Source organism: Propithecus coquereli, unplaced genomic scaffold, assembly GCF_000956105.1.
Source record: "Propithecus coquereli isolate 6110/MARCELLA unplaced genomic scaffold, Pcoq_1.0 Scaffold227, whole genome shotgun sequence".
NCBI lineage: Eukaryota > Metazoa > Chordata > Mammalia > Primates > Indriidae > Propithecus > Propithecus coquereli.
Genome location: NW_012147808.1, coordinates 2,352,862 through 2,365,473, shown reverse-complemented (window position 1 = coordinate 2,365,473; position 12,612 = coordinate 2,352,862). Strand labels below are relative to the sequence as shown.

Sequence of the window (12,612 nt, the reverse complement as noted above, 5' to 3'; positions counted from 1 at the left end):
GTTTCTGGAGGAAACTGCTGAGACTTCTGCCCTAGGCCAGGGCAAGCAGTGAGGTCATCAGATGCAATCACATGTCCCACTTCGCCAGCCCCACCCCCACAGCACAGTCCCACCAGCCCTCAGGAGGTGTTAGATCCAAAGGCCCCTTAGTCCTGTGGGCCTCTCCTGTGTTTCCTTGGCTCCTACAGGAGGCAACATCCCTGGGAACGCCCTCAGGGATCTACCAAGTCACATTTCTGACCACCAGAACTTCCAGAGGCTATTTCTTGCAGCAAGGGGAACCCTGAAGCAGAAATAGGACCAGCCCACCGTCACAGGTATCACTGGATAATTCCCCTGAAGGCAGTCATTCCCATGAAGCAGGCTGCAAGGTAGGATTTGCAGGGATGGACTGGGGCAACTGCTTCTTGCTCCCTCCTTCACCATTCTGGAAGGGTGGAAAGTGCAGACCATTTCATACCTACTCAAGTGACTTCTGCCCAACCTCCCAATCGCAGATAGGAAACAATCCAGGAGTTTCTGCTTCCTGGACCTATGAGTTCAGACATGATTTAAAAGGCAGAAAGGAGAGAAGAAAAGTAACATTTATTTAAGCCCTACTATATACATTTATCTTTACTTGTATTATTTGATTTAACCTCACAATAAACCCCAGGAGTAACATAGAAGGCAGAAAGGAGAGAAGAAAAGCAATATTTATTTAGGCCCTACTACATAACGTTTATCTTTACCTGTATTATTTCATTTATCCTCACAATAAACCCTAGGAGATAATTACTAGCAAGGAGCAAATATCAAATTTTAATATAGGTATAGCTGATTCAAAAACTCAAGCTCAAACTAAAAAAAAAAAAAGAAAAAGAAAAATCACATACAATCAGGCCATCCAGGACCCTGTATCTATAAGTGTTAGAAGTGAATGACAAATTTGGCCATAAACTACCCAGTGGCCAATACTCAAGCTCAAACTAAAAAAAAAAAAAAAGAAAAAGAAAAATCACATACAATGCACAAAAAACACCTTACTCCATTACACAAAAGTGCCTTCTCAGATGGGAAAAATGGTTAATTCACCTGGATTTAGGTTTGCTCTGGCAATATAGGATAGAGCAGTGTGGTTCCCAAACCTGGCTTCACCTTCAGAGATTCTGATTTATTTGGTCTGGGGTAGGCTCACATACCCATCTATCTATCCATCTATATGTCTATTTTTTTGTATTAGTAGTTAGGGACTAAGGTGTGAGAATCACAGAATCTTCTGGTAGAAAATATGTAGAAGCTGGGGTCAGGGAGTGTCAAGAAACTAGGGCTGAGCTTCAGGCCCTACCATCTACTTGTGGTGTAATCCTCCTCCCTTTCTGGATTTGCTTCTTACTATAAAAACTGAAATAATAGGCCAGGGATGGTGGCTCGTACCTATAATCCTAGCACTTTGGGAGGTCGAGGCAGGAGGATCACTTGAGGAGTTCCAGACCAGTCTGGGCAATAGCGAGACCCTGTCTTTACAAAAATAAAAAATTAGCTGGGTGTTGTGGTATATGCCTGTAGTCCCAACTACTTGGGAGGCTGAGGCAAGAGGATCACTTGAGCCCAGGAGTTTGAGGTTGCTGTGAGCTATGACGACACGGCTGCACTTTAGCCCAGAGAACAGAGCGAGACCCTGTCTCAAAACAAACAAACAAACCAACAAAAAAACTGAAATAATATCTGCTTCATCAATCCCTCCTATATGGGACACTTGCAGGCACAAAGGATATAGACATACTTGAACAAGTGAGAAGAAAAGCAAAAGATGAATTTGAGGAATTTTTGTTCTACTTGCTAAAATTAGGTGAGCCAAAGATTTACGTTCTGAAAGCACAATGATCTGGCTACTTTGCAAAGACAGTAAGGAGCATATTAAAACAAAACACTCAAAAAAAAACCCCACTAATACACAGTATTTTGCCAATTAGCCATGCCCCATTCAGTCCCACTAATGTGAAAAGGTTTCCTTTGATGGAAATTTCTTTCTTAAAGGTATTTTGGGGCCACCAAATATAGTTTAGTAATGCACTTTGAGTAGCCTGCAGGAACCAGCCCATTATAAACATTAATTAACTTCGGAAGCAAAAAACTTGGGTTTTAATCCAGTCTCCTTAACTGTGTGGGCTTAGGCAAGTCTCTTCCGCTCTCCGGAAGTTTTGTTTGTTTGTTTTCTAATCTGTAAAGTAAGAGGACTGGGTTAGATCAGGGATTCAGAGATCCTGATTTATGAAACCCACCAATGGTCTTTGTGAACCTTTTGAGATTATACTTGTGTATGTGGACATCTTTCTGGAGGAGAGGGGGCAAAATTTTCATCTGATTCATAAAGGGGCTTGTGACTAAATAAGGTTAAGAACATTGCTGGACAGTGTGGTTTATGCCTGTAATCCCAGTGATCTCGGAGGCTGATCACTTGAGCCCAGGAGTTCGATGCTATAGTGGGCTATGACTGGGTCACTCCACTCCATTCCTGGGCAACAGAGCAAGATCCCCATCTCTTTAAAAAGAAAAAAAATAAAAGGAACTATTTTAACTATTTGGCTACCCAGCCTTCAGTTCTTATTCTATTCACTCCTCAGCCTCCTCCATAACAACTCTGGAAGCAAGGTTTAGATCCTGAGGTACATATACATAATGGATCTGGAGTCCTAGGGCAAAATAAGGAGAGACAGTTCTGATGAATTTTGTTTCCCCTAGATCTGAAATGATTTCCTTCTAGTGGGCAGATATGAATCAAAGCATCCCAAGGGCCTACGGTCTGACCTCCTGCAACTGTGAGTTGCTCCAAGCTCAGAGTCATAAAGTCCTGAGGCCAAACTGCCTGCATCTGAATCCTAATGACCAACACCAAGAGGGCCTCTGATTCTGCGGAAACCCCACCTACTCCCTCTTCATAATATGCCTGCCCCTTACCCCAAAATATCTCCCCTCTGGTCTGAAACTATTCCCCTAGAGATTCAATGGGTTTGGAAAGTCTGAACATCCTGTGCAACCCAACTCCTTTGGGAAGAGGCATGGTGTCTTGATTCTAATTAACTAAAACTTGGAAGAGGACAGGAGGGAGAACAGGGAAAGGACTGGAAGGAGAAGCTTTGCTCAGGGCAAGAGCAGTAGGCTAGAGTAGGAGCAACCTCAAGGACACAGGGAGTCCAAAGGGCTGTTTACATGCTGTGCCCTGCACCCCAAACAAGACCTCTCCCAGGGAACAGAGCCAGGGCCAAGGCTCAAACTCCACCCAAAGGCAGAGGCGTGGAGAGAGGTGCCCAGTACTTTCCTATCCCTCGCCCGCGAGTATTTTACATCCACCCTGGCTCTAGAGTCACGCCCGGCAGCACCCCGGCCAGAGGGGGCGCTCGCTCTCCCGGCCATCGCCCCGCCCAGTGCAAGCGCCACCTTGGTAGGGGGTCTCTCCCGGCCGACGCAATCCTGAGCTCATGGCCCTGTTTACCACGTTGAGGTCTTCAAGCCCTATCTGCCGCGCGAGGTCGCGCTCCATTCCCACGCTCCTCTGCCGCGGCCAGATAGCTAACCTCCTACACGCATTCTCTCGCAGATTGCGCTTTCTCCCACCATCCCCGCCCATCCTTAAGCAAGATGGCGGCAAGCGCATTTCCGGCGTGTGTCCTTTCGGCTGCGTCCGGGCGGCTGCTGTAGGAGCCACCCAGCAGGTTCCAGCCCCTTTGCAGCATACACTACAACGGTGATGGCGGGCAGAGGGCCCGGCTGGAGCCGGGCGGCGCTTCTGCAGCTCCTTCTTGTCGTAAACCTGATGGTGATGCCACCCACCCAGGCCCGGAGTCTGCGCTTCGTAACCTTGGTAAGGAGGGATGGGGTTACCAAAGAGTTCGCCGGAGCTAGAAGCGCAAAGGCCGGCTGGTGGGGGTCCGAGGTCTCGAGAAAGAGGCGCTGGCATAGGAGGGGACGACTGGCCTGGGTGCTAGGTTGATCTATTGATCTGCAGCCCTGGGTTTTTGGGAGGAGCGGAGTGTCCAAATAAGGAGTTCTGTATCAGGGGGTAGCTTGGGGTGAGTCTACCCTGGGACAGGTTAGTAGTTAAATGGTTAAGAGACTCACCCCTAAGAAGCCTTTGGAGATCTTTTTTTCACTTAGCCAAGTTAGAATCTCTGGAGCCTGGAAGAAGTTACTGACTCCTGAACTGGGGTCTTTTGCGGTGGGTAGGCTTCCTTGCCTAACACTGGGCAAAGGTAGGCTCTGTGTCCCCATCAGGGAGACCCTTCTGACCAATAGACAAACCATTTTCTTTCCTCAGCTGTACCGACATGGAGACCGTTCACCAGTGAAGACATATCCCAAGGACCCCTATCAGGAAGAAGATTGGCCCCAGGGGTTTGGTCAGCTAACCAAGGTGGGTCAGAAGCCAGCCTTGAGCTGTAGAATGAGTGACCTCTAGAACAGGCTAGAGAACTTGAGGCCTCACTAAACTGCTGTTTATTTCCCACACGGGTGCTTACTTTGACCAGATTTTGTAACCTTACTTTAGTCTTTATCCAGTACAGTACCGTGCACAACTGGCCACTGAATAAATGAGCCCTGGGATCAGATTAACCCACTCCTACTTCCAGCCAGGGATAAACCTGGAAAGCCACCGTTCCTAAACCCCATGGGGCTTGTGGAACCATCCCTTCCCTCCAGACCTTCTTAACCTTCAGGTTTGCCCACAGGAAGGGATGCTACAGCACTGGGAGCTGGGCCAGGCTCTGCGACAGCGCTACCATGGCTTTCTGAACACCTCTTACCACCGGCAAGAGGTAAGGCTGGCAGCTCAAGAGACAACGGGAATGGGATGTGCTGTCCTCATCTTCTGCCTTCAGGGAGCCTAAGGGTGGGGCCGGGCACTTTGGCCTCCTTCCTGCATTTCTGGTTACACCCACAAGACAAGACATTTAAGAGCTATCTGAAACATAGCCCTAGAAGCTGAGTTGCCTCTGCTTGGCTGGGAAGAGGCAAAACTGATCAAGCTTCCAAACTCAGACTTAAGGAAGGGCCTAGCAAAGTGGTTTCTGAATCTGAAATAACAGGCTTTCCAGCCAAGACATTTATTGAGTACCTATTAAGAGCCAAGCACTGTGCTAGCACTTTGCACACAATGTTGCACCACTCAGATGTAATGTCCGTCTTCATGGAGCTTAGAATATAGTGGGAATGTCAGATGATAAACCAGACAGGGCCAGGATAAAGGGTGGCAAGGAAGACATACATCGATAGGGCACATCAGGGAAGACTGGCAAGTGTACTGGCTCCTTGAGGTCCTCTCCCCACCCCAGGTAGCTGTTACTCTGGTTACCTCTCATCCACAACTGTCTCAGGAGTCTCTAGGTGTTATTGTTCCCTTGAGGCCCAGCACTATCCTGAACTTGTCCTTCTCCACTTTCCTCCTCCCTTTTCACAAGCCACTATCTCTGCTCTTTATATTTTCTCCCTGGTCTTAAGCCAGTTTATAAAGGGGGGATGGAGAGTGATTGAAGAGTGTCTGCCCTTAAGAACATTGGTCTAGATAGGGAGCCAGGCATTGTTATAAAATTAGACAGCCAGACCAGAAAGCCTTGCTGGCTAAGCACTTTGGGCTGAGAGGAAGGAGCACGTGAACTAGTGCCATTCCCACAGGAGTTCTTCAGGGTGGTGAGGGCCCCAATCCCTAGCAGAGTGTTGGGACCTTTGAGAGATGGGGAAGACCAAAGAGGTGGGGAGGGCCCAATGCATGGTGGGTTTACAGTTTGCTAGGTAACCATCAAGAACAGGTTCTTCCTCTGGGGCTCTACTGAGGGGCCACAGAAAGCCCTGCCCCCCACCCAACACACACACACACACACACACACACACACACACACACACACAAAGACTCGTGTTGCCATCTCTGCAGGTTTACGTGCGAAGCACAGACTTTGACCGTACTCTCATGAGTGCTGAGGCCAACCTGGCTGGACTCTTCCCTCCTGGCGGGATGCAGCGCTTCAACCCAAACATCTCATGGCAGCCTATCCCTGTGCACACTGTGCCCATTACTGAGGACAGGGTGAGACTGGCCAGCCCTTCCCTGGAGGTGGTGAGGGGACAGCTCTGGCCCTGGCCCTGCTGATCCCAGACTCCTTTTCTGCCTGTTTCCCCACTTTGGTCTACAGCTGCTAAAGTTCCCGTTAGGCCCATGTCCCCGTTATGAGCAGCTGCAGAATGAGACCCGGCGGACACCAGAGTATCAGAACGAGAGCATTCAGAATGCAGTGAGTGGGGGCTGAGGTTGGGGTCATCAGACTGCCCTTCCCCCAGGGCAGCACTGATCCTCTGATCCATTTTTCATAGCAATTTCTGGACACGGTGGCCAATGAGACAGGGCTCACAGACCTGACGCTGGAGACTGTCTGGAATGTCTACGACACGCTCTTCTGTGAGGTAAGCCCACTCGGGTGCCTGCTGTGATCATTCTTCTCTCCCCGCTCAGCAGGCCCGGGTCCCCAGGACAGTAGAACACAAATGCCTGGACAGGATCATTCCCACTGGGGAAGTCTAGGCAAGCTGCTGCTTGTGAAACCCGAGAACTTCCCTAACAAGTGAAAAAGAACCTCAGAGTGGGAAATGTGGGAAATGGTTTATTACTTGTCAGCAGTCCCTACTCCTCTCCACCCAGAGCTCTCGCGGCGTCAGACTCCTTTCTGCTGAGTCTCACTTTGCGTGCCTGAGCTTCCTTTCCTGTGCCCTGCAGCCTCAACACTGTCTGCCATGCTACCGTTCCAGCCCCTCTGCCTCACCTCTCCTCTCCCTCCCTCCATCACACACACAGGCACCTTCCCACTGGGGAGGAGAGCTACCCCAGGAGAGGCTCTGGCCTAGGTCCAGGGAGCTAATCTGCCTGCTGCGATACACAGCAAACACACGGGCTGGTCCTGCCGCCCTGGGCCTCACCCCAAACCATGCAGCGTCTGAGCCGGCTAAAGGACTTCAGCTTCCGCTTTCTCTTCGGGATCTACGAGCAGGCAGAGAAGGCCCGACTTCAGGGGGGTGAGTGACAGGGGCAGCATGTCACGCTCTTCCTCAGGACCCCACAGCATTAAAAACCTGCTATTGGGGGCTTCTCTCTAGCTTCCTTCTCTACTGAAACATTCTCTGCTCTTTCAAACCCAGATCCCCCCCGCCATTACCCCATTAGTCCCCATGCCTCCCCAATTCTCTCGATGCTTCTTAGCCCATGTGTCACTGTGTGACCACAATCAGGTTTGCATGCTCTTTCTGCTACTCACATTCTTAAGCTTCACCCACATCAGAAAACCCTCCCTCTCCTAAATGAATAGTTGTCTCCAGAGAACCACTGGGGGCCATTTTGAGAGAAGGCTGAGTAGCACACATGGCAGTTTCCTCATTTGAGCACCCAAGGGCATGCCAGCTGTTAAACCTTTTTGACAGCTCAGTTTTCAGAGCCTGCATATGGCAGTCACACTGGCATGGAGCCACCCTGTGTGTGTTTGGAAGCAATCTTAAGTTTACATTTGTTCCAAACCAAAGTACTTCTTCCAACATGGGCAGGGACTCATAGCTCATTTATAAACTGGCAGGTTTCTACCTCAGTGTTGAAATATAGATAGACACCTTGTTCTATCTTTGTTCCTTCTGTAAATTTGAGAGTTCTTAGAAAACAGGGGTACTACATGGTCCCCATGAACCTCAAGTGTCTCTGTGTTGATCAGACCCAGGACTAGGAGAGGGCAAGAGGAGCACAGATAGGTCAGAAGACAGGGATGGCTGCAGCCACCGACATTGGGGACCTTTCTCCTTTAGGAGTCCTGCTGGCTCAGATACGGAAGAACCTGACCCTAACGGCAACCACCTCCCAACTCCCTAAGCTGCTGGTTTACTCTGCGGTAAGCTCCTATACTCCCCAGCATGCACATGTCAAGCAAGGAGCTGGACTTCCTGTTTGCTTCCTGGGGGTGCAGGCAAGCAGTGCTGATGGGGAGCCCCTCTCCCTTACAGCATGACACTACCCTGGTTGCTCTGCAAATGGCACTGGACGTCTACAATGGAGAACAAGCCCCCTATGCCTCCTGCCACATATTTGAACTGTACCAGGAAGATAATGGGTGAGTGGAACTACCAGTGGATCTTCTGCAGGGGCCGTCAGGTGGTGGCTGAGGGTAGCCCAGGAACTCAGTTACAGGCATGCTGAGCAGCTCCCATCTTGCCTCCTGTCAACCCTCAGGAACTTCTCAGTGGAGATGTACTTTCGGAACGAGAGCGGTAAGGCCCCCTGGCCGCTGATCCTGCCTGGCTGCCCTCACCGCTGCCCACTGCAGGACTTCCTTCGCCTCACAGAGCCTGTCGTGCCCAAGGATTGGCAGCAGGAGTGCCAGCTGGCGAGCGGGCCTGCAGACACAGGTGAGCAGCCTTCTGCCCTGTGCTAGTCACGTCCCAGACCAACTTTCAATTCACATCCACAAATCCGAGGGTTGTCGTGCTTCCAGCCATCTGACTGCATTTCCCTGAGACTGTTTTATACCTTTGCCCCCTCCTCACCCTCACGTGATGCCCTCACTTCTTATATCACTGACATAAGAACAACCAGGAGAGAAGTGGCTCATTCTCCCACCAGCAGATCCACCAGCTTTACTCTTTACTTGCTGGTACAAGCCACTAACTTAGGGCCAGCCTCTCCACTCACACACTGGGTCTGTCTCTTCTCACCTCTGCAAGCTCTGATACCTCAGAACTGCCCTCTCTACTGGATCGCTCCCATCTCAAAAGCCTAACAAAGACCTCTGAGACCCATATCTTTCCTCAGCTACCACCATTTCTCTGTCCCCTTTGAGAGTCAGATCTTTGAAAGAGTCGCCTACACTTTGGCTTCACTTCCTCACCACCCATTCTCCCAGACTCACATCAGGCAGGCAGTCTTGTCACCTTCCACAGCATTGAAGCCACGCTTATCAAGGTGACCAGTGACCTCCTCTTAAAAAAAAAAAGCCAGTGACCAAGTCTTAGCTTCTCTTACCTTTCGGCAGCACTACATAATTGGCCCCTCCTTCCTTAAACATTTTTTTTTTTTTTTTTTTTTTTTCTTAAACACTTTCTTGGCTAAAGAGTTTTTTCTCCTAACTTTCATGGAGCTTCCTTACTGGCTTCCCCTCCCCACTAAACAGTGAATGGCCAGGGTTCATCCCTGGGCCTTTTTCCATCTGTGCACACTCCCAAGGTGATCGCATCCTGCCTCATGACTTTACGTGCCATCTCCATGCTAAGTTCCATCTTTATGTCATGACTTGCAGACTTATGACCTCTTCTCTGAGCTTACAAACTCAAATCCAGCTGCAAATTGAAGTCTCTATGTGGATATCAAATAAGACATCTCAGAGTTGCTCTATCTAAAACCAAATGCCCTTCCCCCAAATCTGTTCTTCCAGGCTTCCCTGTTTTAGTAAATGGCACATTAGTCAGCTAGTGGCATAGTAAAACCCTCAGAGTTGTTTTGAATACCCTTTTTCTAATACCTCACATCTGGTCCACTGTCAGATCCTATTAGCTTAACCTTTTAAACAGATGCTTGTCCCGTCTACCATCAGCTCTAGTCTGAACTACTGAAAAGCTTCCTAATGTTCTAATTCTCTTCTTGTCCCTACTAGTCTTTCAGCACAGCAGAGTTGATTTTTTAAAACACAGATCAGTTCACCACTCTATCCTCAGAATATTCCAGTGGTTTCCCATCACATACGGAATAAAATCCAAGTTCTTTTCCATGGCTTTCCAGGCCTACTTGCCCCTTGCTTACTCTGCTCTAATGATACTGACTTTCTTGCTGATCCTAGAACATGCCAAGCTTATTCCCACGCCAGGGTCTCTTGCACTTGCTTCCTGTCCCCTGCCCCAAGATACTGTTCTCCCAGATCTTCGTGTGTCGCACTCATTGACTCCAGGTCTCTTGAAATTCTCACTTCCTCCACGATGTCCTCTCTGACTGACCTACCTTGTTTTGTTTTTCTTTACAGCATTTGTCACTAAGTTTCATTCCTATCATTTGCTCCTTTCTTGGATCTCCTCTCCAAGAATGTAAATTCCATGAGAGCAGAAACTCTGCTTGTATATCCCCTGCATGTCAGAACAGTACCTGGCATGTGGTAGATGCCTAAATATCTGTTGAATGAATGCTAATAATGACCTTTCTCTTGCCCTCCCCCCATGCCCAGAGGTGATCGTGGCCTTGGCTGTATGTGGCTCCATCCTCTTCCTTCTCATAGTGCTGCTCCTCACCATCCTCTTCCGGATGCAGGCCCAGCCTCCTGGCTACCGCCACGTCGCAGATGGCGAGGACCATGCATGACAACCACTCAGCCCGCTTCCCTCTGCCTCCTAGGGGAGGTGGGCTGGGCCCTTGCTCCTGACTGTTGCTGCTCATCAGCCATGGACAGGAGACCCCGGGTTGGGCCTCCCTCTCATCACCCCAGTCATATGAGCAAGTGAGGCTTGGCTGGGCCATGGCACCTGTCACTCAGCATCCACACGCCTGATGTTTACCAAGTACTGTGTTGGACATTGGCTTTCTCCAAACAGGATTTGCCTCCTGCACGCTCCCTAAGTACCTGAGATGTAAACAGGTATTCGGTTTTCACTCAGGACCTGGGATAAAGAAACTGACAGAGTGGTGCTTGATCTGCCTTGCTCTTCCATCAAGCCCTGCTCTTTCTCTTCCAGGCGGAGTCTTTGGTACATAGCTCAGAGGCCAGTCTTGCCTCTCAGTGCTTACTTCAGTAGGAAAAACTGCACAAGGCTAGGGGTACAAACATTGGCTACCAAGGAACTGGATCAGTCAAACATAATGCTTCAGGCATTTTTGTTACCCCTTCAGCTTGAGCAGATCAAAGGGTATTTGTACTTGGGGGAGATTGGGGGATGAGGGGGCTGAATTGTCACACAGAATCATGAAATGTTCTCCCCCTCAGCAGGGCTGGGGTCTCTGGGGACCTGAGGTCACTGCAGGTTGTGAGTGGCACAGCTCCTGACTGTGGCCCAGAACAGGGCTGAGGCAGCTCCCAGAGAATGAAAGTTTTGGACTGTTAGTGCTGTTTCTGTGCCTCCTCTTCATTTGCGAGACCCACAGAACCCTTTGACCAGGGCACTGCCGGAAGATCCACCCAGAAGCTCAGTTGGATATGGTTTTATTGGCCATGTCAACAGTGAGCACAAATCAAAAAATACTACCTGATCACTCTGCTACTATACATAAGAGAGGAGAAAAGCAGCTTGGCTCCAGGCTAGATACAGCAGGGACCCTTGGGACAGCTAGGTCACCATCTCTGGAGAAGTTCCAGGAGCTAAGTCCAGAGTAGTAACATGCCAGCATCCCAGTCCCACAATGCCCAATGCCACAGTGCCCGTCTCCAACCCTAAGACTTGAATACTTTTGGACCTTTAACAGACAGCCACCTCTTCGTGTAGGACTTGTTCCCACTGTGGGCTCCGAGCCCTTGTTTGGCCCACACCTTCTTTAGTGTCTCTCATTTCTGTGTCCCAGTTTTCTCCTGGCTCCAAATGAGAATGTGATAACCTAGGAGGAGGGAGACCAGTCTGACTTGTACCTTCCATTATCAGTCTCTGAGAGCTTGGGGCTGGCCCAGGGCACCCAGGGTTTGGTAAGGAAATACTAGAAAACTTGGCAGCAGCCGGGCATTGCCATGACCAAGACAAAGCAAGAGGGATGGAGGGCCTAGGCCAAAGAGACTACTGTTTCCCAGTCCTCATCTTTACTGGCTGCCGCCCTGGGGTGAATGCAGCAGGGCTAGGCTGAGGTTAGCCTGCCCTGAACCTTGGGGAGCAGGGGTGGGCTTGGCCAGTCTGATACGTCCTACTTCTACTCACCCATTGCAGAGGCCAGCGTGTCCCCCATGGGATTGAACTCATTGAGCTGCAGAGACAAGAGTATCAGCATGAGCAGGGGGTGAAGGTATTGATAGACAAAGAAGGGCAGACAAAGACTAACTTCTGGTCATTTTTGGTCAATAAGGTAGGTTGAATCCCCACTTCCTCCCATCCTTATTTGAAGGCCCAAGCCTCACCGAGCTGATACCAGAAGATTCTGGGTCATAGAGCTGGCACATCATCTTCCCTGAGTTTCCATCAAACACATCAATCGTCCTTAATTCATAGGGGGTACAACTTTTGAAATTGGGATCTGGGTATCGGCCCACAACAATGAGGTTATACCGAGGATGCCAGGTTGCCTAGGAGATGGAGAGGCTGGTCACGAGAGTAAATGCAGAACACTATCAAGAGGGAAACTAGAAGTATTCTTTGTCACTAACAAGCTAACAACTTAATAATGGAGATAAGACCTATATGAAATTACAAGAATGGTTTTCAATTGTGAGTGCACTTACCATTGCAAATTTTTAATCCCCAGCTGACCTCCCTGGCCCTTAGGACACCTTCAGTCTTTCTCTCTCTTTTGCATTTCCTGAGATCATAACAACTGATAAATGTTTTAACATCACCCTGACCCAGACATTGACCTAAGAGGTAAGCCTACAACAAAGCTAAAAGCTTCTGGTAACCAAAACCAAATAGGACATAAGTTCTGAAGGAACCCCA

At 49.4% G+C, this 12,612-nt stretch overlaps 2 protein-coding genes across 2 annotated transcripts in view; one reads left to right on the top strand and one right to left on the bottom strand.

The window, feature by feature from the left end:
• Positions 1 to 3,620: 3,620 nt before the first annotated feature.
• ACP2 (acid phosphatase 2, lysosomal) lies at positions 3,621 to 10,692 on the top strand. Its single transcript, XM_012645166.1, has 11 exons — positions 3,621 to 3,844; positions 4,298 to 4,393; positions 4,710 to 4,796; positions 5,909 to 6,061; positions 6,168 to 6,266; positions 6,346 to 6,435; positions 6,909 to 7,041; positions 7,816 to 7,898; positions 8,011 to 8,117; positions 8,237 to 8,412; positions 10,215 to 10,692. The coding sequence occupies exons 1-11, from the start codon at positions 3,731 to 3,733 to the stop codon at positions 10,346 to 10,348; spliced, it is 1,272 nt and encodes a 423-aa protein (XP_012500620.1). The 5' UTR covers positions 3,621 to 3,730; the 3' UTR covers positions 10,349 to 10,692.
• Positions 10,693 to 11,166: 474 nt separating this feature from the next.
• DDB2 (damage-specific DNA binding protein 2, 48kDa) overlaps positions 11,167 to 12,612 on the bottom strand; it is a 45,435-nt gene continuing 43,989 nt past the window's right edge. Inside the window, exons 8-10 of the mRNA XM_012645167.1 lie at positions 12,081 to 12,245; positions 11,884 to 11,929; positions 11,167 to 11,572 (exon numbers count right to left, since the gene is read on the bottom strand). Of these exons, the coding sequence (XP_012500621.1) occupies positions 11,523 to 11,572; positions 11,884 to 11,929; positions 12,081 to 12,245 (261 nt within the window). The 3' untranslated portion in view covers positions 11,167 to 11,522. The remainder of the gene's footprint in view (positions 11,573 to 11,883; positions 11,930 to 12,080; positions 12,246 to 12,612) is intronic.